This window comes from Motacilla alba, chromosome 1, assembly GCF_015832195.1.
Source record: "Motacilla alba alba isolate MOTALB_02 chromosome 1, Motacilla_alba_V1.0_pri, whole genome shotgun sequence".
Classification (NCBI taxonomy): Eukaryota; Metazoa; Chordata; class Aves; order Passeriformes; family Motacillidae; genus Motacilla; species Motacilla alba.
In genome coordinates this window covers 35,558,238-35,584,112 of record NC_052016.1, presented here as the reverse complement: position 1 = coordinate 35,584,112, position 25,875 = coordinate 35,558,238, and the positions used below count along the sequence as shown (strand labels likewise).

General features: G+C 43.1%; 1 protein-coding gene across 1 annotated transcript in view; it reads left to right on the top strand.

Moving 5' to 3' along the window:
* Window positions 1-23,670, top strand: part of TBX15 (T-box transcription factor 15) — a 90,055-nt gene extending 66,385 nt beyond the window's left edge. Inside the window, 4 exon segments of the mRNA XM_038138042.1 lie at window positions 451-515; window positions 7,335-7,381; window positions 7,384-7,431; window positions 21,313-23,670. Of these exon segments, the coding sequence (XP_037993970.1) occupies window positions 451-515; window positions 7,335-7,381; window positions 7,384-7,431; window positions 21,313-22,097 (945 nt within the window). The 3' untranslated portion in view covers window positions 22,098-23,670.
* Window positions 23,671-25,875: the final 2,205 nt, after the last annotated feature.

The following is a 25,875-nucleotide window of genomic DNA, read 5'->3' as shown; positions in this document are numbered from 1 at the left end:
TGTAGCCTGTGCTTTTCTCTTCAGCATTGTTTGAAGGTCCATGAGTTGCATCCAGCTGCTGGATATCTGGAGTGTTGAGGCTGAGATAATTCAGATAGCAGCCAAACTTGAGCAGTGTGCCTGCTTCCCAAACCACGTGGCCATTGATAAATAGCAGCTCCTGGGGGTTTGCACCTGGTGTACTTCTACTCCAGGAACAACTTCTCAGCCCCAGCACTGTGCCAGGTTTCCTAATGCTACCATGATTTCTGTCTCTGGTGACACGTTTTGATAAGCAGATAATCTGTTCATGGATAACGGAAAGACAAATTTAACAGAGGTCTGGGGAAATAAGTGTGAAAGATCATTGTAGAGGTGGCTTGGGCAAGAATGGAAATCATCCAGAATTTTAGTTTGTTGAAAGAAAAAAAAAATAAAAATATCAACTAATTCTTTTTTTCTTCCTTTTAGATCACCAGATTAAAAATTGACAGAAACCCCTTTGCCAAAGGTTTCAGAGATTCTGGGAGAAACAGGTAACAGAAGTTTGTTTGTGTTTACTCACTGATCTCTTCCCTCCTCTCCTTGATGGCTGCACAGGGCATATGTCTATGGTTGAGAAAGGCAATGTAATTTTTTTTTCATTAAAATGAAGGACAGAGATAGAAAAATGGTGGATAGCAGATTGTAAAACAGACAAATAGGTCACAGCCTAACACTGTGCAAAATAATTATTCTTTATTATATGTAGGATTGGCTGAAGGACATTTTCAAATTTTAATTTTCACAGGAAATGTCAAAACTTGGAGAGCAAATGCTTGCTTTATGTTAGAAGAAAAAGTTTCTCATATGTGTGCAGGATAAAAGTGCAAAAATGTTCTAGTTCCAAATAATTTCAATTTTTATCCACCAGTGTCTAATGGTTTCTCTTTGACTGTGTTGCTTAATTTTGCCATGATTTTTATGGAAAAATTAGGTAGAACACCTTAAATATTATTTAGAAGAAATTATATTTTAACAGCACAGTAGTTTAAATGGACCTTTAATCAATCCCCCCATTGTATTAGTAAGACATTACAGAGTTATCAAAAAAAGTAAGAAAATAAAAAAAGTTTCAACTTTTTCTGCTATTCATGAATCTTGCGGCAGAATGTGCAGCAGATCTAAATATTTCAGATCAAAATGATGTAGGTATCCTTTAAATCAGTATAACAAAGGCTTTAAATTTTAATTATACAATTACATGTATATGACTACATTACAAGAAGCCTAGGGTTGTAAAGCTCTGAGTGCGCAGACCAGAGTAGAAGTTGTGTGCATAGCTCTCATTTGCTGTCCCCATGGGTGCTGTAACTCAGTTTTACTTGCATGCCCCTGTTGTGTGTGTTTACCAGGACTGCTGTCTCCTTCATAAGGAGGTTTGGTGAGGTCAGTGTTCATGAACAGGCAACTGCCCTGTGTTTTCCACCATTCACTTCAGTGCTACACTCTCCACCATCCCAAAGAAGACATTCAACTGACCTAGAGGAGCTCAGCTAGTATCTTACTGAATTTATGCACGAAGATGTTGCCACTGTCATTTAATCCCTGCTGTGATCATCAGTTCTCCTTGAGGCATATGTGACTTTTATTCTGCTCCCCTCTCCTGTGTGGGGAAAGCAAAGTGTGTCCTGGGTACGAGCTCTTCCCCGTGTGCACAGATACAGCTGCAATGGGGGCTGGGTTTGGGAGAAGGATTGATGCAGTTCCAGGTACATGGTGGGCTGTATTAATGTGGAAGGCATTAATAAGGTCCTAGCTCAGTGAATTTGGACAGTTTCCTGAAAAGGTTGGGAATTGCTGATCTCTGTAGCTCATTGATTTAAGAAAGGGCAGGAAATTGCTACACGGCTGCAGCTGTGGGGAGGGCTCAGTAAGGCTCTCTGCTGATGTAAAGAGGAATTAAAATCTTTAAGGTATTACACATCAAAGGGAGCAGCCTGAGGCTTTAGGAAGAAAAAAACAGGCAAAGGTATTTGCAAGCATATATAGCAGTCAGGCGCCTGCCTCACAAGCAGGGGTCTGGCTGCAGTTGCACTGCTGTTGTCAGCTAGGGGAGGACACGAATGCTCAGCTGCCTCCTTCCCAGAGGACACATACACAGATATTCCCATAGGAGGGAGGAAAGCATTGAAGTCCAAGCTGTGTGTGGAAAGGACTTTCCAAATGGGACTTTCCTTAACTGTGCTGGATGGCTTTTCTCTCCCTTGTGAATCTGTAATCTCATTAGGATCACTGGTCAAAAACCAATTGTGATACTCTGCAACTACCCACGTCCTTCCCACAGCTTCAGTCAACTGCTGTGCATCTGACTGTGGCTGGAGAAGGTCCTGCTGAAAATGAAAATTTCTCCTTTGCAAAAGAAATAGGATAATTTGAAGAAGGGCCATTTGTGAATCAGGCAAGTGAGTAGTACATGTTCAAGAGGTTTTATGTATAAGGACTTAAAAGAAAAAATAAAGGCGTGGCAGCAGCAAGAAACAGAGACACAAAATTATGAGGCAGCTCCAGGACACCCTATTCCAGAGACATTGGATAATGAGTCAGAGCCATGGTCAGAGTTTGCCAGGAAATGATGGAGGAAAGAACTCCCAGGAAAAAAGCAGTGCATGGTGGAAGAAAAGGAACTCTTAATCCACTTCTTTCCTAGGACATTTAATTTCTGGTTTATGTTGAGGCTTTTCCATTAAATGGAGATGGATATTTTTCCTCCAATTATTCATTGTTATTGTTTCACTGTTGTCCCCTGCTGCAGAAATTGCGGAGGTGACTGTTATTTTTAAAACTAGCTTTCATTTTGGATCTTTCACTTCCATCAGCTTGGAGCCTGCCCCTTTATTTCTTCATGACTGTGATCTCCCTTTATTAGTGCAAGAGACTGCTAAAACCCTGCTGTTCTGGGGATGCCCCATCATGATGTGACTGACTGTGTCCATTTGGGGGAGCAATCTTTTCCCAAATCCTTTCTTGGATCTCTGTCAGTTATTTTCATGAGTGTCTCTCTCCAGTCCTTACTGCCTCAGTCTTCAAGCTGGGAGAAGGCACACTGAGGTGTTTCAGAGGGAAGGATGGAAAAGAGCTCTGCAGCTTGCTAATGTTAAGCAGTCTTTGAGCGCTCAAACCACGTTAAGTAATGAGGTTCAGGAGTCTAACCATGAGCCTTGTTGGATGGCAGAGGTAGCCTGTGTTTGAAGGTCAGTCCTAGTTCATGTTTATAAGAGATTCTCTCAATCTGATTTTGGGGCCTTCTTCACTTTTTGCAAAAGCACATAAAGTCTCTGTAGAAATGCAACAAGAGAAGTTCCTGATGTTGAAAGAGAAGTTTCGTGGTGGTGAAAGGATACCCACATAACGTATGAATAAGGCAGATTATTACTTGGTTGCTTTCCTGAACTTCAAGAGATTGAGAAACCAGTTTTTGACATATGGAGCTCAGCTAGCCAAATGTTTGGGTAGTGAGGGTGCAGGTTTAATGCCACAGAGGTTATTTTTGGAGACTGGGTAAAGTTCATCTGACAGTGGGATGCTTGCAGGAGCTCCTTATCCAGGAGGAAGCCAGAAGGGAAAACAGTCAGGAAACTCAACAGCGTGGTGGAAGAAAAAACCTCTAGGCTGAGAGAAAAACCAGCACTTACCTTTCAGATGTGGGCAGCTGAGGTGAATAAAAGTTGTTTGTTTGGAAATACTCTTTGAGCTTTGTCTAGGATAAGAGAGCCAGGAGGACACTTGGAGCCAATAGTTTGGCTTCCCCAGCAAACAATGAAATGATGGCCTGAATTCTATGTGCAGTGGGAATGGCAAGATCAGCCATATGGGATGGATTATGGAGGTGCACAGATAGCTCGTTTCATTTTTCAGACAATGGAACTGTTTCATTTATTGCCTATTATTAAAACTTTATAGCACTAAAAATAAAAGAATGAATGAAAAAGAGAGAGCAAATTTTGGATACCTTTTAAAGGACTGACCTTATTAAAAAATGCTGGCAGTGAGACCTCTTCTGATACTTTTTTTTTTTTTTTTACTTCCTTCATAAAGATGGTGTGAGAGGGAAGGGTTTATGGTCTGATAGTTTGAAGTTAATTTTTCAGTGCAGTTCTTTGGAAGAGAAAGTAGATGCCACATGGATAATGTTCAGCACACTTGGTATCAGCAACCCTCAGCAAAGGCCCTCCAAATTTCCTGGCATTTCAGAAATGCTGAAAACAATTACTTTTTTGTCAACATTTATTATTGTCCCAAAATGTCTCTTCCTTGGCCAGGTGGGGATCCTTTTCCTTGTTAGGGGGTGGAACACACACATAGAATGGCACTCTGGTATTTCTGCTGACTGTGGGAGCACACCAATGTCATGATCTGCAACAGGAGAGACAGGTATTAGAGTTGACAGGGATTAAATTTCTTGATTCCCACCTCATCACCTCAACATTTTCCTTCAAAAATAGGAATACATTACAGACAGAAGAAAGGCTGGGGCTAGGGATGTAAAATCAGCACACAAAAGGTGGTGTGTCTTCTCACTGAGAGCTATTTTTAGCAAGAATGAATGTTTTTTCCTCTCCCAGACTCCATTCACAGTGTGGTAGGTGCCTAGCAGGTTAGCACACGAAGCTGCTGTCTCATGGGTCTTGTCTGACACCTGGAAGGATGTTAAAATTCAGTAAGGATGTGTTCTGCTTAGAAGCTGTTTTGAAAACACCCACAACATTTTTTTTCTGCCTGAAGAAAAAGAGCCCCAAAACCCAGAAACCAAAGATAAAAAAAAAAAGAAACCCACAAATGAATGGGGAAAAAAATGTTGGTCTAGTATATAGAGGCTTAAATTTGTGCATAGGAGAAGTGGACATGAGTTTGAGCTGTGTCACCCACATGCTCAGAGAGGATGTTTTATACACATGTTCAACATATGCAAACTTGTGGGGAGTAAAGGGCTCCCATTTAGGGCAGAAAGAGCCAACTGTGGAGTTTGACATTCATTCTTCAGGTACCTGTGACACCACGCTGCCCTCAGCTTTGCAGGGCAAAGCCACACTGTTGCTGCCAGCAGTCACAGTGTGGAAGGGGAAGGGTGACAGGAGCTGTGTTCGCAGCAAGGGGGCTGTTGTAGAACTGCTATCCTGGAGCAGGAGGAGGTAGGTCCCTGTTGGTGTTGGCACCTTTCCTTCCTCTGACATACAGGGCAGGAATAGAGCAGCTTTACAAGCTGCTCTGATGCTCTCAGTGCTGCCATTTACCCCCTACCAACTCACAGACACAGTCAAGTCCAATCCTTGAAAGCAATATCTTATTCCCAACTTACTGTTTTATTTCTTCTTTATATTATGTCTTGGCTATTCTCTTTTTTTCCTTTTCTTTTAGAAGTAGAAATTATATGGTGCCTTCGAGAATTGTATTGATATAGGGGAAAGTGTTAGATGGAGAGCTAGAAACCTTGAATTGTGAGTCAACTGCTGAGCTGATAATGGTGCAGGCTGCAGGGAGAGGCAGGGGTAATGGCTTTAATCTGCTTTTAGTGCCTCCATGAGCCACCTCCTGTTAGGGACTGGATTTCACTGGAAGGGAGTTGTGAGACCAGAGCTAGAAGCCCAGTGCTGGTGCAAAGTGGGGTTGTGTACCTGGGGATCTAATGACTGAGCCAGACTGCGTCTACTGCCCTCAGTAAGCTGGCCTCCCTGCTTCCCCACACGATCCTGTGGCAGACACAGAGCAGCTGGAGTAGCACAGCTGGAACTTTCAGTCTGCATTTCTGATACATTACGTGGTTCTAATCATCAAGGCAGGTCCTTTCAACAACAGGTCTGGCTGCATTGCAACTTGCTCGGGGCATTATATGCCCCCTGGATATACAGTACCAGAAAGTCTTCCCTTGGTGTTTGGGCTGGGGATAATTTCATGAGGCTGCAAAAAAGGTACCCTTCTCTTCCTGGCTGTGTGTGTCGAGAAGCAGATGGAGTCTGAACATGTGTGACTTTCACAGACAGGGAGGAGAGGAAATCCTGGGGGTGGTACCGGTAGTCAAAGGGCAGCTTTTGCACACAGAGCCCAGCTTAGCTGATGGGGTCAAATTCTGCCCTGCCTTGTTGCCTCTGAGCTCCATGTGCTGGCAGAGGCCACTGTATTAACCAAATACTTTTGTTGTAATGTGCTCAGCATTAGTGTGAGACTGCTATGCAGAGATGTCTTCTGTTTCTACTTCTAACAGCTTAGCAGCTAATAAACACCATGCAACAACCTCTCTTCTAAACCTCCTCTTAAAATACAGAGTTTGGTTTGCCAACTCCGATGTATTTAAAGCATCCAAGCTTCCGGGGAGACTTTGGAAAGTTAACTGAGTGAGTGGAGGCATGTGCAGAAAGACATTTTCAGAAGGAAAAGGCAGCTCCAGTGTCAGCTCAACATCTGATGAGCGGCTCTGGGGATGTTGTGCCTTTTGCATTGAAAGGGGATATGCTCTCGCATTTGATGAAGAATCTCTCCTGGTATTCAGTCAGTGCAAGGGCTGTAACCTACTGTGGGAAAACAGGCTGGGGAAGGTGAGGAATGGGGAACAGAGTGGTGTGTAGCTTCCACTGAGGAGAACTTTTCCTGGGAAGAAACTCCAGTGGGTTTGATAATACACCTATGTCCTCACTGAGCCTGTGGCACTAAGAGACTTCCAGCAGAGCTAGGAGTTTGTGGTGACCACAAGAAAAAATCTGAGACCCCAGCCCTTCATGAAATAAAATTCTCACTCAGTTTCTGGCTTTTTCTCTTTGATAAGTCTTTGTGGTGAGCTAGGGACCCAAAGCAGCTATATCACTCACCTTTTAGGAAGAGCATCTTATGCATTTCTAGTTGAAGTTCAAAATCAAGAAGATTCCCTTTTTGATGGCTTCTCATAGCACTTTGGAACAGTGTCCAGAACTGTGAAGTGGCAGGGAAAGGCAATTCACAAAATCTCTCTGATTACATAGGCTGAATGCCAGGCCTTCTTTATTTGCATGACAGCTTACATCTAAAATTGTGGAGGGCCACTCAATGATAAATTGAGTATGCCTTAAGGAGCTGACAGTCATGTGTCCCCTGGAAAGCAACAGAAGGCTGAAAAAGGCATTTAGAGACTGTTAGGAACTTTTGAAATCCTGGGCTGGGGAAATTTCATTTTACTCTCGTGGTCAGCATCTGTGTGGGAAGACTCACTTGAGGAATTCACAGATGCCAAGGTGACCTTTCAGTGGCTGCTGGCAGCCTACCAAGCAAGGTCAGAGCCTTCTTTCCTCTGTATCCCCAGCTGGTTGATGTTCTTATTCACTCCTTCTTTTCTTTCCTTTGCACAGGACGGGGCTGGAGGCCATCATGGAGACCTATGCCTTTTGGAGGCCCCCGTACGCACTCTCACCTTTGAAGATTTCACTACCATGCAGAAACAGCAAGGTGAGTGAACAAAGAAAGATGGCAAGAAAGAGCAATCTCTTTCTCCTGTAGAAAGAGCAGGAGATGAGGGCATAAAAGCAGCAATGCACTTTGCTGTTTGTCCAGTGACTGGAATGGGTATGTCACACACATTGTTAAGCTCTTGGCTGAAATGAGAGGACACAGAGCAGAGAGGGGGATGGAAACAGTGGACAGGCCATGCCTTATGAGGTGCGATGGAATCGCTTGGGTTCCCTGGTCTCCCTAGAGCTGGAGTCCTAAGAGCTAGAAGGAGGAGCAGGAGTGATTGTAGGATTGGGCAAACCAGCCCAAGTACACAGCATGAGTTAAATGTGAAGAGAGCACAGAAAGACTGAGGAAATGCTCAACCATGTCAGACACGTTGTTCTCCATTTACAGTTTACATTTGCCATTTGTATGCAAACACAAGGAGAAGGAAGGTGGGGGGGATTTGCTTTCTGGGAGTTTTAGGAGACCAAGAATGTGTCTCCCTTTGGGGTCATGCTACCTTGATTTCAAAACACAGTGGCCTTGCTGGAGACACTTTCTGCTAGTAAGAATCTGTGAGGAATTATTGGATAGGCCAAGTATTCAGGCTGTGTCTTTTCATAGCTTCTGCCCTTTACATATCTCATTAGTTAAGTAGGGCTTTCATCTCTAGTTTCAGGCCATGTTGCTATTTTGCTTTTTGCAGAGGTAGGTCTTTCCCATTCACTTTAGTGCAGTGATCTAAAAACAGTGATCACTGAGAAAGAGTTATCAAGGCAGCAGCCTGATACTTTTTTGTTTTATTCCAACGTACATGCAAGAAAAGAAACAATTCAAAATGGTGTTCAAATACGACAGCAGCAAAGGTAAGCAATCAAAACACCAAATGCTTGCCCTGTGTAGCAGATTCTCCAGCCTCTCACATTCAAGCTTGACATCACCCCCAAAGCCTCCCTCCAGATCTTGAATCCACCTAGGGATGAATAGTGTGTTCTCCTCCAGATGCAGGGAAGCTGCGATGGCTGTTGGGGTTGCCCATCAAAGAGGCAGAATCAAAAGAGTGTTTAGCTGAGGAATCTCTTCTTGCTTGTTGACTGTCCCCCTGCCAGTTCCACATGCAGCACCCCAGGGCCCAGGTCACCTGCTAAATAATTTTTCTGATGGCACAGCATGGAAGTAGGACAGAGCACACTCCAGTCAGCTCTGTTAGATGCCCCATGCATGGTCTTCACCTGACCACCCAACTCTTCTTCAATAGCCCACACAGGGCAGGAGGGATTTTGCACAAGCTCAGGGGCTTGTGTCAAGGAGCGCTTGTGGTGGGGCACATGGTCAGAGATGGGTTAAAGCAAGGATTTAGAAATGTTTTCATCACCCACCTAAATAGAAACATAACAGCCTCTCCTCCTGGTCACAGTCACTGAAGCAGCCTCTCTCCAATGTCTCACCCCCTATTCGGGCTCGCCTGCCTCCCTCCCCTCAGTTATCAGATAACATCCTAGTGGCAGGTCCAACTATTGCTTACGTGGTAAGGTAATATTAGGAAAGGAAAATATTTAATGTATTTTTAGCTTGTTATAATATGGTTTGGCAGCTGAAAAGCTGAAAAGCCAGAAAGCAAGCCAGTACCCTGTAACAAGCAGGCCCTGTGCAGACCACCACCACTGCACCAGAGACAATAAAGCCTAGGACAGCCCTTAACTGAAGCTATGTTCACAGGTTGATCTCAAAACCTAACGGCTCAATTCAAAGGGTTTTTAAGCTCTGCATTTAGCCATGTGAAATAATAAATCAGAAATATTTTAACCCTCATAATGCTCATCTCTCTGGTAACTGCTGTAACGAGCTGACCCCTGGTCTCAAAAATAGGTGCAAAGCCAAGATACAAACATGCTCTATTTTAATTTCTGGCTGCTGGGACAGCCCCCTAAGGCAAGGACAGACATGCTGGTATGGAGTCCTTGGAATTGCTGACAGAAAGAGCAAAAAATGCTGAGGTGGCTTTAAGCCACATGTGATTCCTCCCTCCAAATGTAAGACAACCAGGATATATCGTGCTTACACCTCTTCGTCTCCTTGCTTTCAAGCACATGAGCTGGGTGACAGGTGAGTAAATCACTGCTGTTTAAGAGCTGACATCAGCATCAGCCATTGAACCTCAGATCCTCTGAGGCTTTACATGGATGTGACTTGCCCCAGAGTTTCCTCCTCTCCCTCATCTGGAACTTCAGTGCTCTGAGCTGCATGGTGTCATCTCATACCCTTATATATTTATGAATTATAAACTTTAAGGTTTGGTGCTTTTTTTTCATAAACTGATATTTTAATTCCAGATCCCACTGGTTTCATCAAAGCTGGGTGGATAAGTGACATTCCTGAATAAACATTTGAGGAAATGCAAGCTTTCCTATTATCCCCTGAATTGTTTGTCGGGAAATTGCATGGGGGCTATGGGAGACTTTTGAGAGTAGAAGCATGCACTGCAGCTAAAGAGGAGTGAGTTCTTACTGCAGAGAGACAAGGTGAGGGCAGCAAGAGTGCCCACACGCCTAGGACTGATGAGGAGCAAGCCATGATTATCCAGCCTGTGAGGAGAGTGAAAATAGATAAAAGTACTAATAAGATACTGCCTGTGGTGATAGGAAAAAATACAGTAGGTTCTAGTTACATAAGCTTAAGGATGTGCTGTAACAGTTTCCCTGTAGGAACTGTGGAGTTCAGTTTTGATTTTCTAGAGACAGATCCATCCTAATAATAGGAAAAATTACACTTTCTGGGGCAAAAGTTTGGGGCATCAGCAGCATAAATATGGTGTCTTCCTTGCCTTCGAGCTAAATTTTTCTGTGCTACCTGAATTTTTCAAGATAGTTTTTCCTAACAAATCCCACTGAATTATCTGGCCAGGTTAGAGATTCGACTGAAAAAAATAACTGTATAAATGTGATGATTTTTTGGAGAGCATTTAATTTACTGCCACTTGTGCCAGTTTCAAAAAGCTAGCGTGTATTCTGAAATAAGGAGCTGACTGATCTCCAAGCTGACAACTACAAACATGCCCTACAGTAAGGACAATCCCAGTATTACTTGCAGAGTCTGGTTCCAGCACTAACTTATCCAGAGCGAAATGATTTAGTGCAGTTCCTAAGAGGTACAAATCCCAGAAATACTGCAAAATGGTCAGTAGTGATGGGGACAGAGGTAGCAAGGGCAATAGAGATTGCTTGGTAACCTGCAAGCATGGAAACATGCTTCATTCAAGAGACTTTAAGTTTTCTGCTCTAACTAAATGTTTATCCCTTTTTGTGAGATGTTAAGAGCTAAGGACAAATCTCTCCTCATCCACCTTCACACATTTAATTGTTTTACAGGTTTTTATCTCTCCCTTCTGTGCCTCTCAAAGTGAATAGAACCAATTGCCTAATTTATCTTTTAGTGGGAACTTTTCCAGATTCTTAATCGTTTCTTTAAACACCAGTCTGCACAGAGTAGTCCAGACACATCCATGTGATACAATTATCTAAAGATATTACCATTTTTTCCACATTATCCTTTCTGCCATTTGAGCTACATCCTAGTGCTTTGCTCATTTGTTTGGCCCAAGTTTTATGTGGAGCAAGGGACACACCAAAATCGATATTGGTGTGCTGGATGCAGCTGTTTCATGCAGGGATTGAATAACTTTCTAATCTGCACAATGATGGGTTTCAGCTGCCACGCAAACTGGAGGGTTTGATGTTGCCCCCAGCTGCAGATGCCTGGTGCAGCTGAATCTCGTGGTCCACGAGCTTTAGTTGCACGTGTTGCATTGAAGGACAGCACATCAGCAAGTCCCTGCAGGTCTGTGACCTGAGTGGTCACCATGTCATCCTACCAAGGGAAAGAACATGCTGCTACTCTTAGTGAAATCCCCTGGCTGGAGAACAAAACCTCTCTTTTGGAGTGCATAATCCCAAAGTATCTGCAGCTTTGCAAGAGTGAGCACCATGCTGGACACAATCACAGCAGATCTGCAGCCAGTTTTGAAAGAAAGAAGTCCCCCCCCTGAGAAAAACCTTTGCATGAAATGCTCCAAAAATGGCAATCCAGGAGCAGCTGACCTTCTGGGGAATGATATCACCCACACTGCAGTCTACTTACTGCTGGGGAGAAAGGGGGCTTGGGGTTATTGAATGCATATGGCAGCGAGACGTGCGCAAAGCCAAGAATCTATTAAAGCCTTTAATTGGAATATATTTTCAAAATTTAGATTGAACCTCATCCAGATTCTCATTATTAAAAATTTGTGGCTCAGTTTCTTGATTTTAAAAGGGAACATAAAAAAAAAAAAAAAAGAGGGAGAGGAAAGAAGAAAATCTGAGTTCCAGTAACTCTGCATTATGTCACTAAGACTAAAAGAGCTATTGCTGGCTCATTTGCGATATCCAGTTTCCCACAGGATATTGTGATGAACAGATCACTATCAGTGACTCTAAAGTTTTAAGAGGACATAAAGATAAAAAGGCAATATTAAAACAGTGATCAGTATCTAATTCTTCCTACAAAAGCTGATGACTTATCAAGAAATGAAATCAAAGGTCCCTGGCAGTTGGTAGGAAGGAGTACCTCCTAAGCAGAACTTCAGGACCAACATGAGAGTCACATGATATGATCTATCACCAGGTTTGCAGCACATAAAAATTCACTTCATCATTAAATTATTGTTTTGATGCATGAATAACAAATCTGCAAGAGTCAAACATCTCAAACTTGACTGGTCAGATCTCAAGGCAGCTTTCCTTCCAAATGGGCTCTTTTCTTGAATGAGTGCTTTTGTCAGGGATCCACCAAAGCGTAGACGCAGTAGATTCAACCCCTACTCCATCAGCTTGAGCGTCTGCATTGATCTTGGACTGGAGGTAGAGAGTAGAGGGCACACCTCTTAGAGGGTCTGCAAAACTGGCACTAATGGTTCTTGAGATCAGCATTGGAAATTATCTACAAGGGTACTGTAGGGAAAGAAGGGTGTGTTCCTTGCTGGTGAGACAGCTGGTGCTATCTCTAGAGCAGCATGCATGTACAAAATGATTGAGTACAGGTCTCACTGTCTCTTCTGAGAGGGGAATACCTTAAACCCTGCAGTCTTGTGTCAACAAGGATAGGCGCAATAGACTCCCTCTCCTCAGTGTGGAAGAGATTCAAACGTCCCATTTACAGCTGGAAAGGAACAATGTTTTCTTGTAGTAACGATGTTTCCAGACAGACCCTAAGTCTGCATGGGCTATCAGCAGACGTGAGACAGATACCCCGAGCTGAGGTGTTGCTGCTTTTCCAGCTTCTCTGTCTGTAAACATTACCCTTTCTGGGCAGGCATCGCCTCTCTCTTGCCAAAGTTTGTCTGTACTGCCTGTAACTTATTCAGTATAATACTCTTCCCCCATAGGGGTGGTGCTCAGAGAGCTGCCCTGATTGCACCCATATGAAAACAAAATCCTGAACGCACAAATGTGTACTGGTGTCAAGTGGAAGACTGAGCCCTCCAGAACTTCATCTGCAGGCATCGCAGGGGCATGGAGACAGAAAGAAGTATATAACTGTTAAGATCCTCTTGGTCTTTTCTGAGCTCCTAGATCCCAAAAATGGTGTCTCCCAAAAGAGTGGAGCTACTTATGCCAAGGGTGTTTGAACCATCCACAAATTCATCTGATTGGCCTCTTGCCTCCCAAAGGCAGCCATCAGTTCTGTCAGCAACGCCACCAGGATAATCTGGATTATGCTTCCCTTTCAAAATCAATTGTAAACAGTCTAGGCTATTGGCGGAGGTCAGATAGCTGGGTGTGGACTCAATTATCTACTTGATTCTTTTGACCTTGAAGAGGAGATTGGAAACAGATTATTTGTTGTGAGAGTTATTGGGATCAAGCGCTGGTTTCTGCTACATACTTCAAATGGCTCATAGATTGCCTCATTTAAACAAAGCACCAGGGAAAACACTGTTCCAGCTTATTCTAGGTTGAGCTGCAGACAGTTTTCCTTTAGAGAAGGGACATTTTTGGTGCTTCACTGGAAAATTAAAATGCACTCCCAGATGTGACGCAAGAAGCTGGAAGTCAAAGTCTGTGCCACTTCCTGAGGATCTGAAAGCAGCCTGAAGTGCTCTGTTAGTCCAGGGAGGTGTTTACCCTCAGTTCCAGTGGCTGAAGGCCAAGTCTCTGTTGTCCAGCGAGTTGTGATCAGATTTCACATGAATGACTAGAGGTGGGCAATGATACTTTGTAGATTTGAATGGTTTCCTAAGACTAGCACATAATTTTCTTCTTAATAGAAAATTATATGTTCCTTGGACTTGCCACAGTACTTTGATGTTTTTCCTCAGCTGTTTTGGTGCTCTGGATATGGATGAGAATGAAAATCACATCTCCTGAATCATACTTTTTGTCCACATTAGAAAAGAAGGTTGGTTTTTACCATTAGATCTTGAAAATATTTTTTCTTGGAGGATGACTGAGGCAAGATTTATCTCAAACTTTCTGACTGCTCAGTTTGCCTTGAAAAAATTTGTAAGATGTAAAGGGAAGTAAAGTATTATTCTGAGTTGTTCTAGATCTACCATTAATTTCAATGATTCTTGTAATTTGAGGCAAAAATTAAAAAGTCCTTCTCTATAATTTACTAACCTTAACCAAAATTTCCTTTCATTTCTCACTTTTGTGCCATACAGTACATACTTTCCCCCTTAAATCTATTGCTGTAATTATCTTCTTTTTTTATGTGCTCTGTGAGCTGTGTCCCAAAGAGCTACAAAGCACACTTTATGTTTCCTCTACAACCCAGCAACTTGGCACGCAACAGGTTTTGAGTCTCATTTGGGCCTTTTAAAGATTTTACCAGCAGATTCATAATTTGATAATTGGCCAAGGGCTCTAGAGAGAAAAAAAGGCAGCTACACTCTGTGAAGACAGAAATGGCTCTCATTCCCACAAAAGTGGGAAGTTTTCATTCCTAAAAATAGGGAAGGAGTGAAGAGAGAGTCCAGCATGTCACAGACCAGGTGGCCCTGCCCTTTCTTGGTGAGAAGATAAGGAACAGGCATCAAAGCCATTTAATTTTCCAAGGTGGTAAAGAGGGAACTCAGAGGGGTAGTAATGGGGATGAAGAATCTTTCAGTCCTTCTGAAGGTTTTAGGTTTGAATTTTGGAAAGCTAGGATTGGGAGCAGAGACCTTGAGCTGCCACTTATACTTGCAAGGAAAAAGTTGCCATGATAGGTGAGAGCAGGAGTGACACCTGATATTGTGGCATTTAGATGTCTGAGGGCATCAAGCAGGACTGAGGCATGTGCTGCTTGAAGCAGAAATGGATCCAGTTTGTGCTACGCCCGGCTCCAAAAGGACATGAGATCAGACAGTTACAGTGGCACACTCTGGCCTCATAATCTATCTGTCAGACTGCCTGGCAATCTGCACAAACCCTCTCTCCTGACCTCATTACTCCCTCAGATTCCCATCCTTGGGCAATTAACAAATTTAATTTTTATTCTGTGACCAAAGGTGAAGTAACTTGAAAGGCAGAGAGTAAATTTCATATGCCATACTTAGTGTGCATGTGTGTGGCAGTGCACAGAATGGTAGTAGGATTTACCTTTTTGTTCAAATTTGTTTTCCTGCATGCATGCCATTACATTTCTTTACTGTTGTGTCTGAGGACAGGACAAAACAATGGTAAGAGCTGCTCTTTCCTCCTGTGCTTTAGAAAGACCCTGTACAAGGGTCCAAGACAGTAGAGTCCTCACAAAAACCAGACCTTTCAGAAATGACTTGGAGTACATCTGCATGGGCAGGCTCCTCTGTGCTCCTTGCTGGCCAGACACATGCCAGCTCCTGGCCAGCTCCATTTGGAAAGCTGGAGAGTTGCATTATCATGGCTCTTTGCCCAAGTGAATATAAACTACCTCTCAGGAGGGCTTATTTACTCAAGCTAAGTGCCAGGAGGAGAGTTGTGAGCCAGGTGAATGACTAGTGGCCACAGTCCCTTTTGTGCCTTCTGAGCCCTCAGGTGCTTGGATACATGTCTATCATATGATGAAGATGCCAACATCTTGGGCAGGTGTCAGAAGAGGGACTGTGGCTCCTCCAGGAGATGGATAGGTGAGATTGTGCACCCATCAATCCCAGCATCAGGTCCTGTTCACATATGGAGGTGGAAGGAGATGGCCTGGCTGAGGCTGTGGGCTGGACACTGTCCTGTGGGCTCTGCACAGCCTGCAGGCTGTGGGCTGACCATGCTGACCCTGTGGTTTGTGTCTGGCCACAAGCTAAACTAGCTTGTAGGTGGAAGTGGGCTAAACTCTAGCACTCAAAGAATAACTTTGTACTGACTGAACCATCAAAACGTAATCTTAAGACAGACCACCTTGCTGTTCCCATCCTTGTCAGAAAGTGAAGCACAAACTCTGAGGACATGCAGCCACATCTTTTTGCAATGTGACAGTGAATACCAGGTCGCCCCTGTGTGAGACCAGCCATGCTGAGAAATGCAGGCTGTGACGAAGTTGCCCAAACTTCTCTAAAGCTCTTGTCTGTCTGGTGAGACTCTGCCATTGCACAGGGTATGGCATTCATGTCCAGGTATGTTGTGCTGATGGCAGCTCTGCACTGAGCAAGGACTTCAAGGACCAAGAGGTTTGTATGGAAGCACTGCAGGTGATGGTAGCATCCAGTGCCTGGAAACATTAGCAAGGAAAATATGCTGCAGTGGAGGCCAAAGTTTGATTTATGTGCACCTTTCAGATAAAGGAGGTTGGGATAAGTTGAGGGTCAAGTGAATAGTATGGTGTCATTCGTAAGAGAGATCCCAGAAAATTTTCCATGCACAATTGCTTCAGACTCCCTTGGCACTGATGCTCTCCCCACTATCTTGCTGTTGCCAGAAAGCTCCTTTGGCAAATACTGGCTGCTGGCAGATGCATTTTCCATCTACACTGCAGTGTTAGAAGTTCTCTACGTGACCTGCCTTCTGTGGAAGAGGTCCCTGTAGCATTTCAGATGCCTTGGCACGCTGAATGTTTCCAGACTATTCCAACCCCTCATTTTAAGGCACATTATACCTTATGGACTATGTATGTTTGGGCTGCAGCTTGCCCTGAAATTGTCCTTAACACAAGCTCAGTCTAGGTAAAAGCAAAAGTAAGGGTTTATTTGGGACATGCAGGAAAACAGCACCATTACTGTGGCGTAGATGGATACGTGTGACAGGAAGGAAATACCAGTAATAAGCTATTTGAGATGATATTTTAATGGCACTTCTTGTTGATACCCACAGGAAAAGCTGTCATTTCTTCCCTAAGCCTTATGAGCATGTATCTGACACTGGTACACAGACAGCATTTCTATTTGGTGTCTCAAGAGTGACAAGAAGAGGAAGGTTTGCCTTTACATCCCACCCTTTCCACACGGTATCCCTGTCTTCCACCATGATTTCATTCTTCTTTTTCCCTACTTCTCGGTCCCAGTTTGCAAATTTTGATTTCTCTTGCACTTGATCATTCTCCAGTTCCACTCATTGAAAGGTGGTGTATATAATAAGCTTCTGTACTTTTGATAAGGTCAACTTAGTTATCACTTGTATGCCCAGAGAACCAGCTCCTTTCAAGATGACAGCATTGCTTGGCTAAACCCTGGACAGAACTGTGAGGACAGCCACTTTCCCCTGCCGTGTGGGGCAGGGTTCAGATACAAAGGAGAGGCCTTTGAAATTCTGAACCTTCTGTTTTATACAAAAGTGACTCGATAACTGCACATATGTGGAACCAATGCCTGCAGAGCCAAAAAAAAATCTTCTAGGGGCTGCTCAAAATAGTAATTAATCACTCTGGAATCATGGTAAGTGTGGAGGTGAGAGATACTGTGAAATTGCTGGTAAATGCTTTTGGTGTTGGCAACTATTTCCAGGGGAAATGGTGGGTAGAGAAAAGGAACAGAGGACAACTATCGAGGGATTTATTTTATTCTTGCTTAAATGTGGTTTCAGTTGACTTAAACCAGACCTAACATAGTTTTGTGTATCAGTTTAACTAGATTGGTTTCTATCCATGCCTTCCATTGAAATGACACACACATCTGTTTTTCCAAGACTGTGGTATGGTGTGGATATATTTACTGGGCTTGCTGCCATCTCTAGGGGTATTTGGCTGACTTTGTAACAACTACAGACCAAGTTATAACTTCACAAAAGTCCAGGTTGTGTATGGCCCACACTTAGGGCCTCCAGCAAGGATGGCTAAGAAATGTCCTTCAGAGCAGAGTGGAGCTGGTCCCAAGAGAATGAGCTGAGACAGGCCTTTCTTTGTATTATTTCCTGTTCCACTTAAAGGTGTAAAGATTATTCTGCAAAGGATCAGGAACTTCTTGCTTCTGCATTATGCTCTGTTGCAGCAGAAGTATGGCGTGTCCTGTGCTTGTGGTTTTTGGTGGTGGCAAAGCTTTCTTGAAATAGAGCTGTCAGGTTTGGTACTTGCTCCCGTTGATGGATTTCTTACCTCCTTATCATTTTGCAGTTATAGAGAAAAAGAAAATTCGTTTTTACTCTGTTTCCTAACTATTGTGTTGTCACTTCAGGGTTTTCCTGTAGGCCTGCAAATAGGGATTATTCAAAGCAGAATCACTCAATCCTTCTTTGGAGGTGACCTGAAATGTGCAATTCTCAGTTTTGGAACCATTAAGCAGCCCTTGAAACTGCTAACAAGCAAAATTTACTCTTTGTAGCCAAAGCCTCAGTTATGGGTACGACTGGATTGTAGCTTCTCAGCAGATGAATGTCTAATGACCCCCAATTTAAATGCAAATTAGATGAGCAGGTCTCTCTGTACCCTCATCTCACACCTTAAGGATCCTTATTCCAACAAGCAGGATGATGGATTCACTTCTTTATTCTTTCTAGATTGTTTTCTGAGTATCTTTGATAGCCATGAAGTCACAGGCAGATGTTCACACTGTAATATATCCTCTAGAGGAAGTGAGAGAGCGATATATCCATATCTGTGAACATATTAAAAACTCAAGGCTTCAAACATTAATACTAGAATTAATAGAAAAAACCAAAGAAAACATAAATCTCTAAAGTTTCAAAACAAGGTTGGCAAAGTTAAGACCTTGCTTGTTAGAAAATTCTTGTAAGTAAATAGATTTGAAAAATTCAGGAGTAGATAGGAATTCACAGTCTGAACCTGTGCTCTGGCTGTTCAGTTTAGTAAGGGAACTCAGGGTTGGCTGTTTACAGTGGTAATTAATATGACATCTCTCTCTGGTAACTGGTGTGTGCACTTTTCTCCTACTGAGTCGATAAAGTTTAGCTCTGGGGCAAAGGAAGACTGAAATTAAGACATTTTATTTAGTAATTTATTTTATATATTTCATTTCAAACAGATCATTAAATACTCATGTATACATACATACACATTTTTGCTCATTCTCCAGACACTGTCAGCAAGGGAGTCACTTTCTGCAGTTTGTTCATTAAATAAATGGTGTAAAGAGTCAAAAGCAGGATTACTGTGGGTTAAATACATCTCACTTTGTGCTGTATTTGTTTTGTCATTGTTTGACCTCTGTATTTTGGGATTAAATAACTAGAAGATGATACATGAATTCAGCTGTCTGCCTCTTCTCGCCATTAGAGGTTGTTTTCTTTACAGCAGTGCTAACAAAAAAAAAAAAAAGGTGTCTGTAGTTGTGTTCAATCTCACCTTTTTCAGCAATTTCAACTAAAACAAGCTGGAATGGAACTAGCTGTGTAGAGGCCAACCTTCCCTTCTGCTGATTGCAGTACTGACAATCTGTAAAAGAGAGACAGGGACAAAGGCTAAAGGAGGTACCATCTTCACTTACCACAGCCAAAAATAAGCCAAGGTTATCTGACAGAGACATCAAATGAACCAGGAAAGTGTAGCCTTTAAAATAAATGCTAAATTAGAAATTTACACAACAAGCCTTTGAACTCTGGAGCTAAAATACGTGAGCAAGTTTGAGCATTTCTGTATTGTCAAGAAGTGAAAGCAGAGTCCATGGTGGCATTTGAAAATTCAATTTCTCTCATTTACTTTAATGGAGATTTGATGCAATGCTTCTCTTTTATGCTTTGGAATGACAAAAGGAGTCAGTGGCTCAGCAATAACTGGTGGTAAGCATTCCTCCCCATGGCTGGTAATGGGAATGACTGTTTTGGCTTGGCAACACAGAAATTTGCCTTTTGTTAGTGTTGCCTGGGTCAACAGCAATCACTCCAGGCTGTGCTTTCCCAGTGCTGTTTCTCTTCTTTTTGTATGAATCTGGGTCCAAAAAAAAATTAAATTAAAAAAATCACAAATATTATTAGTGTCTCAAGGTTTTCTCTCCCCATTCTGTTTCACCCTAGAGTGTCAGAAAGATTCAGATATAATCTCACTTTCATTCTCACCATCATATACTGGCACAGAGCATGTCTTTCTAGTCTATCTCTTAACCACTAGCATCACCTATTCTCTTTCATTGAGCAACACTGAACACTGCCTTAAGCTCTTTTTTTTTTCTTTTTTTTTTTTTCAGCAGCAGCAGACCTCGACTGGTCTCAAAATCCTGCTAAATTTTTTTCCATGAGGTGACACCCGAAGAAGTTGTCCCTCATATTTGATCCTCAGTGCAATCTCTGCCTTGGTGAAATTTCACCTGCCCATTCCAACACTGTCTTTTCAATTCCCTTTGCCTCTCATCTGTAATCTTCTACCTTGTTGGAAATGCTGCTTCCCAGTTCCTCTGGGTATGTTTATTCCCTGGTCAGATTTTTTCACCAGCATTTCTTTGGTCCTTTTACAAGAGTCTCCAGTGTTGGTTGCCCTAACGCAGAAAGGAAATCTTGAACAAAGAGAATAATCAAATGAAAATAAAAGTTTTCACATCAGAAAGCTGAATTCTTTTAAGCACAGAACTGATTTTCCTGCTTGTTCATGGAAGCTTCCTCCAATTCAGAATGTTGCCTATAAATAATCACTTCTTAAGCTCAAAATTGTGCCATCATCTTTTTTCATAACACTTACTTTCAGTTTGCTACCATTCTTGGTAGTATTACACAGTATTATATTCCCAGGTCAGAACATGTGAACATCCCTGCTGTGCAGAATGGTCAATTCCATCATTCGTACATAAATATTGTATAATGAAATGACATGCATATATATCAATATTTTGTTAACATCAGTGGTACAACATATGGAATCCCTTTTAAATTTTACACACATGATTGAAAATCCTGACACATCCCCTTTCTGCACTCTGTGGGGCAGGATATAGCTTGAAGCTGTGTCCCTTCATTTTAGTGTTACTTCTGGCTTGAGTCAGTACTGCTGCATCGTGAGCCAGCTGACAAAAATGCTGAATGGTGCAGAAGTCCAACACACTTTCAGCCACTTCCCACCGCAAGCCCCCGAGCAGATGATAAAACGTGTTTGCAGTGGGGACCATACAGTTCACTGATTGGTGATCTTCCTGAAGACCAGGAGAGAGGAGAAATTACTTTTTTTTTTCCCCCCTAAAGATAACTAGATAATTTGCCTGGAAATGGCAGATCTCTTGACTGATGGAGCCATCTTTCCTTGCAGCTTCTCCCAATGCCTTGGGTTACTCTGTGGCAGGCTTGCTTCCCTCTCCCATTTTAAAAGGGAATAAAATGTCTGTTGAAATACTAAGTCGAAACAAAAAAGCAGAAGGAAAGACCAAGGGATGCTATTAATAAAGTGAGGGCCCTTGCCAAGAAAGGCTGAGTTTTCCAGTGGCCATTTTACCACCCTTCCTTCTTTATTGAACTGAGCTGTTTTTCGATGAGGCCGTCTCATTTTGCAGATGTGGTTCTGGGCGCTGAACATCGTCCCATGTGTTTTGTTTTGCAGGAGGCAGCACAGGAACATCCCCGACCACCTCCAGCACGGGGACCCCATCACCATCCGCTTCTTCTCACCTTCTCTCTCCATCCTGCTCTCCTCCAGCCTTCCATCTGGCCCCCAACACTTTCAATGTTGGCTGCCGGGAGAGTCAGCTTTGCAACCTCAACCTGTCTGATTATCCTCCTTGTGCCAGAAGCAACATGGCAGCACTGCAGAGCTACCCAGGGCTGAGCGATGGGGGCTACAACCGGCTGCAGAGCAGTACTGCTTCTGCCTCGCAGCCCTCCGAAACCTTCATGCCTCAGAGGACTCCCTCCTTGATCTCAGGAATGCCGGCTCCTTCCTCCCTGCCCAGCAACAGCAAGATGGAGGCGTACAGTGGCCAGCTGGGATCTTTCCCCAGCTCCCAGTTTCAGTATGTCATGCAAGCAGGCAACCCTGCCTCCACCTCCTCCTCTTCACACATGTTTGGTGGTGGCCACATGCAGCAGAGCTCCTACAATGCCTTCTCCCTGCACAATCCCTACAACCTCTATGGATACAATTTCCCTGCTTCCCCCAGGCTGGCGGCAAGCCCAGAGAAACTCACCACCTCCCAAAGCACTTTACTCTGCTCTTCCCCCTCCAGTGGGGCCTTTGGAGAGAGGCAATACCTTTCCACAGGGATGGATCACGGGATGCACATGATCAGCCCTCCCTCCAGCAACCAGCAGACGGCTGCTGCCTGTGACAACAGGCAGTACGGAGCAGTTCAGGGCTCCTCCTCACAGATGTCTGTGCACATGGTCTAACAAGCCTTGCCTCTCCTTGGCATTGAAGGCAGCCGGACCTTCATCGTTCCCAGGGGTGAACCCATCCCAGTACTCTTTTGCCTTCAAACTTATAGTGGAACTAGTATTGTAACGATAAACAAGAACATAAGCCATGTAGGTGCATGCCCCAGAACCTTCTGGAGAGCCTCGACTGACAGCCATCGCAGTTTGTTGTAGCCCAGGGCCTCCAGACTGGCACGGAGCATCTGCTTTTTCTGGACATTGCAGAGAAGAGGGCATGACTTTAACGAGGAGCTGGAGAGAAGCAGCGGATTTTACTGTTTTATGCATTAACTTTAGGCAGTGTGAGCTTTCAGCGTGGAGGGATCCATTCCCTGTGCTGTCTCCTCCAAGTGTTGAAGGACAGTCTCCCAGAGCTTCATCCTCTGAAGCTGCACTGCCCAAGGCTCTAAAGACCTCCCCGTTCCCAGACAGTTCCTCACTGCCAGAGTGGCTCAGCCCATTTCTGGAACCAGCCAGGCCTGTGGGTCTTTCTTCCACTGTTGCACAGAAACGGTGCTGCTGGGCTGGAACTTCTTCTGAAGAGGTTTCTCATTTTTACCATGGCCCTGCCCAACTGGCTGTTTCTTTATGGAGGTTGAGCTCAACAGCACCCAACCTGCAGATGGAGATGGGAGAAAGAGGAGAGAAAAGTTTTAGCTCACAAATGAGCCTCAGACAGAAGCGGGGATGGAACTTTGGGAAGGTGAATGGGGGGAAGGGGCTCAGCTCCTGTTGGCTTGACTGGAAGTAACGCAGCGAAACGGAGTGGATGACAGCCTTTGTGGGGAATGTGTGTCTCCCACAGCACTCATCCCAGTGGGAAGAAACTGTCCAGACTGAGCTCATGGGGAAGAGTGATGAGAAAAGAGAGCTCTACAGGAGTGCAGCTGACCTTGCATGTGAGAGTTGCCGTAGAAAACCATTAGCATTTCAGAAACAGTGAGGTTGAGTATTTGCCAACCTTCCACCTGCCACATGGTCTCTGTTTAATCAAATAGATCATTGCCTTTTAACATCTTCCTTTTCTGTTTTTTCCCCTTGTTCTTTTTTTTTTTTCTTTTTTCTCTTCAAATCCTTTAAAAATAAGAAAACAATTGTAGCTTGGTGCAAGCTATGCATTTAAGTTGTGTGAAAATGCAAATACCAAGTAACAGAATACAGATATTATTGAGAGTTGTTGTGAGGTGTTGTAGATAAATGTATTTATATGCCTAGTGGGGAATTCAATATTATGAATATAAAAGAGGGCAATAAAAATGGTATGTAAAATATGTATGAAGAAAAAGCTGTATAAAGATTTGCCCTATGCACGGAACTCTGTTTCTAAGTGCCAAGCACAGAAAGCGCTAAATAAATCTTTGCAATTGTTCCTTCTGTGTTCTTCTCTGTCTGTGAGGCTTCCTCAGTGGTTTTCTAGAGACAGACATTTAAAAAATACTGTCACATGTGTTTGCACAACAGAAGGCGTGAAGATGTGGTGCCAGATTGTGAAGTCCAGGCAATATTGCAATAAAAATAAAAATTCTGTCTTCTCAAGAAATTTAAAAAATTGAGTCCTTGGAATTTGTAAGTTGTCTTCTTCACAGGAAGTGTCACTTAAAAACAGCTTGAGTTGTTCTTTTGCTTATTGAAGAAGCTCTTCAGAACAATTTTTCACAGTCAGTACAGTCAAAGATACTTTAAAATAGCAATATAGTTTATTTATCGTTTTAAAATAGCTTTAAAATGTAATTTGGAGGTTTGTGTCAGTTTTTTACTTGCACTATAATTCTAATATGAGATTGAGACATTAATACTGAAAGCTGTGGGAGGCTGAAGCCCCTTCAAACCTGGCTGTAAGTTATGGCTGCAGAGTTTACAGCTTTCCTTGTGTCAATAAACATTTTTTCTCCTGAATTGAAAAAGCACCAGAAAGGTAGAAAGACCTTTAAAGATCAATTCTGCAAGCATGTCTTTATTTTTGTTTTTACAAGGGAAGATAAATATACCAATGCCATTCCCAGTTCTGTGCCTAGTCTGTCTGACTGTATTCTGGCTTTTAATGCGTCTAGCCTTGGATGCTGCTGAAAAGGGTAGAGGGGATTATGGATGGAGACAATCTGTCCTTCACCTTGTTGTCTTTTGTTTACCCCTAATAATGAATTATTGGTTTAATCTTGACCAGGGAGTTTTAGATTCTAAAATCCTTTCAAGATCTTTCAGCAATGCCCTTCAACCTCTGCTTTGATGTTTGCTTTTGGGTTTAATTTCTTTTTATGGCAGTAATTTCTACAGGTTAATAGTATGTTGTGTGAACCAATATTTCCTTCTCCTGGCTCTTTGCATTAGATGGCTCTTTCTTATTTAATCAATTTAATTCTTTGTGAGTCAGTCTGTATTTCAGCTAGAAGAGACTCAACAAAATCAAAATCATTGTCTATGTCAAAATACATGCATCAAATGAAAATAAGAATAAAAAATTATCACTGGAAACAATAGCTCAAAAAAGCAAAGCACATATGCAGGGCACAACTTCAATATTAGTGAGAAGAAGTGGTATCTAAGTTTCCATGCATTTTAGTAGGAATCCATGTGTAAGAGCTTTGGAATGGTCATCCAGACTCTTCAGCAGTGTGATCCTTCATGGTTTTGAGTACTTTTGTCCCTGATCCAACCGTATTCTTCAGAAAATCTTACTGCATTAGTACAAATTGGAATTCCTTTTGGTATGAAGCATATCGACCCCAGGGTGAGCATTCATGGACCTTATTTATAGACATATTGATTCAACTCTTATGAGGCACATATATAAAATGAGAGAGCTTAGATAGCTAGATAGTAGTTATTCCTTAGTGTTTTGTTGCTGCAGGGTCAGAATAGTCAGCATCAAAACTGAAAAAAATAGGAAAAAGATATGAGAGGCTTCCCTGTTCCAAGATGTAAAGTTGTAAGTATACAAATAGTATTTGGTGTGAAAGTTATACTGACAGTTTATGAGGATTAAAAACAAGCTAATACTGAAAATGGGAAAAGACATTGCACTTTTTCCTTGTCAGTCACTGTGCAAAGCGAAACCAGAGCAGTGTTTGGGGGGCAGTATCAGTAATAACAGGACAAACTTGTTAAAATTATTTATTTAGTGCTTGTTTAGGTGCACAAGGGTAACACTCCCCTGAGCAGATAACTTGCTTAAGGCCTTGACACCACCACAGAAAGATGACATGAGCATTGTATTTGAAGTGGACCCAGGTGTGACGGGCGTCTCCTGTATAGCAGTGGCTCTCCTCTCCCTGCCACCCGCGTACGGGCATAAGGCCCTGAGCTATTTGCCACTACTTACTGGAGCTTCCCAGAGAGAGGTGATAGCAGTGGGGAATGGGAGAGATGCACTGGGGTCAGTGTGAGATCAAGCAGGGTCCAGCTGGCCTGGTGGGCAGCCCGGGTTGCAGAACACACAGCAGCCACCCCCGGCAGAGTCCCTTTCCTTGGGTGACTGTCCCAACCATAGGGCTTGGGAGCCCTCCTGGCACGGTCCTGCTCTGATCCAGGAGCCCTTTGATGGCTCATTTGCAAAGCATGTGTGTGTGGGTGGCAGAGGCAGCAGTGCTGTGGTTCCTGTCCCCTTCCTTCCTTCTCTACTTTACCACGAACATTTGAAGGCTTTGTCCAACTTTAAGCAGCTTTGGGATGGAAGTTCTCACATGTTTCTTTAGAAGAGACAGTGCAAGAGGGCAGGGACCTTATTAATTTTCCCAGTGCAAGGAAGGCCACCATG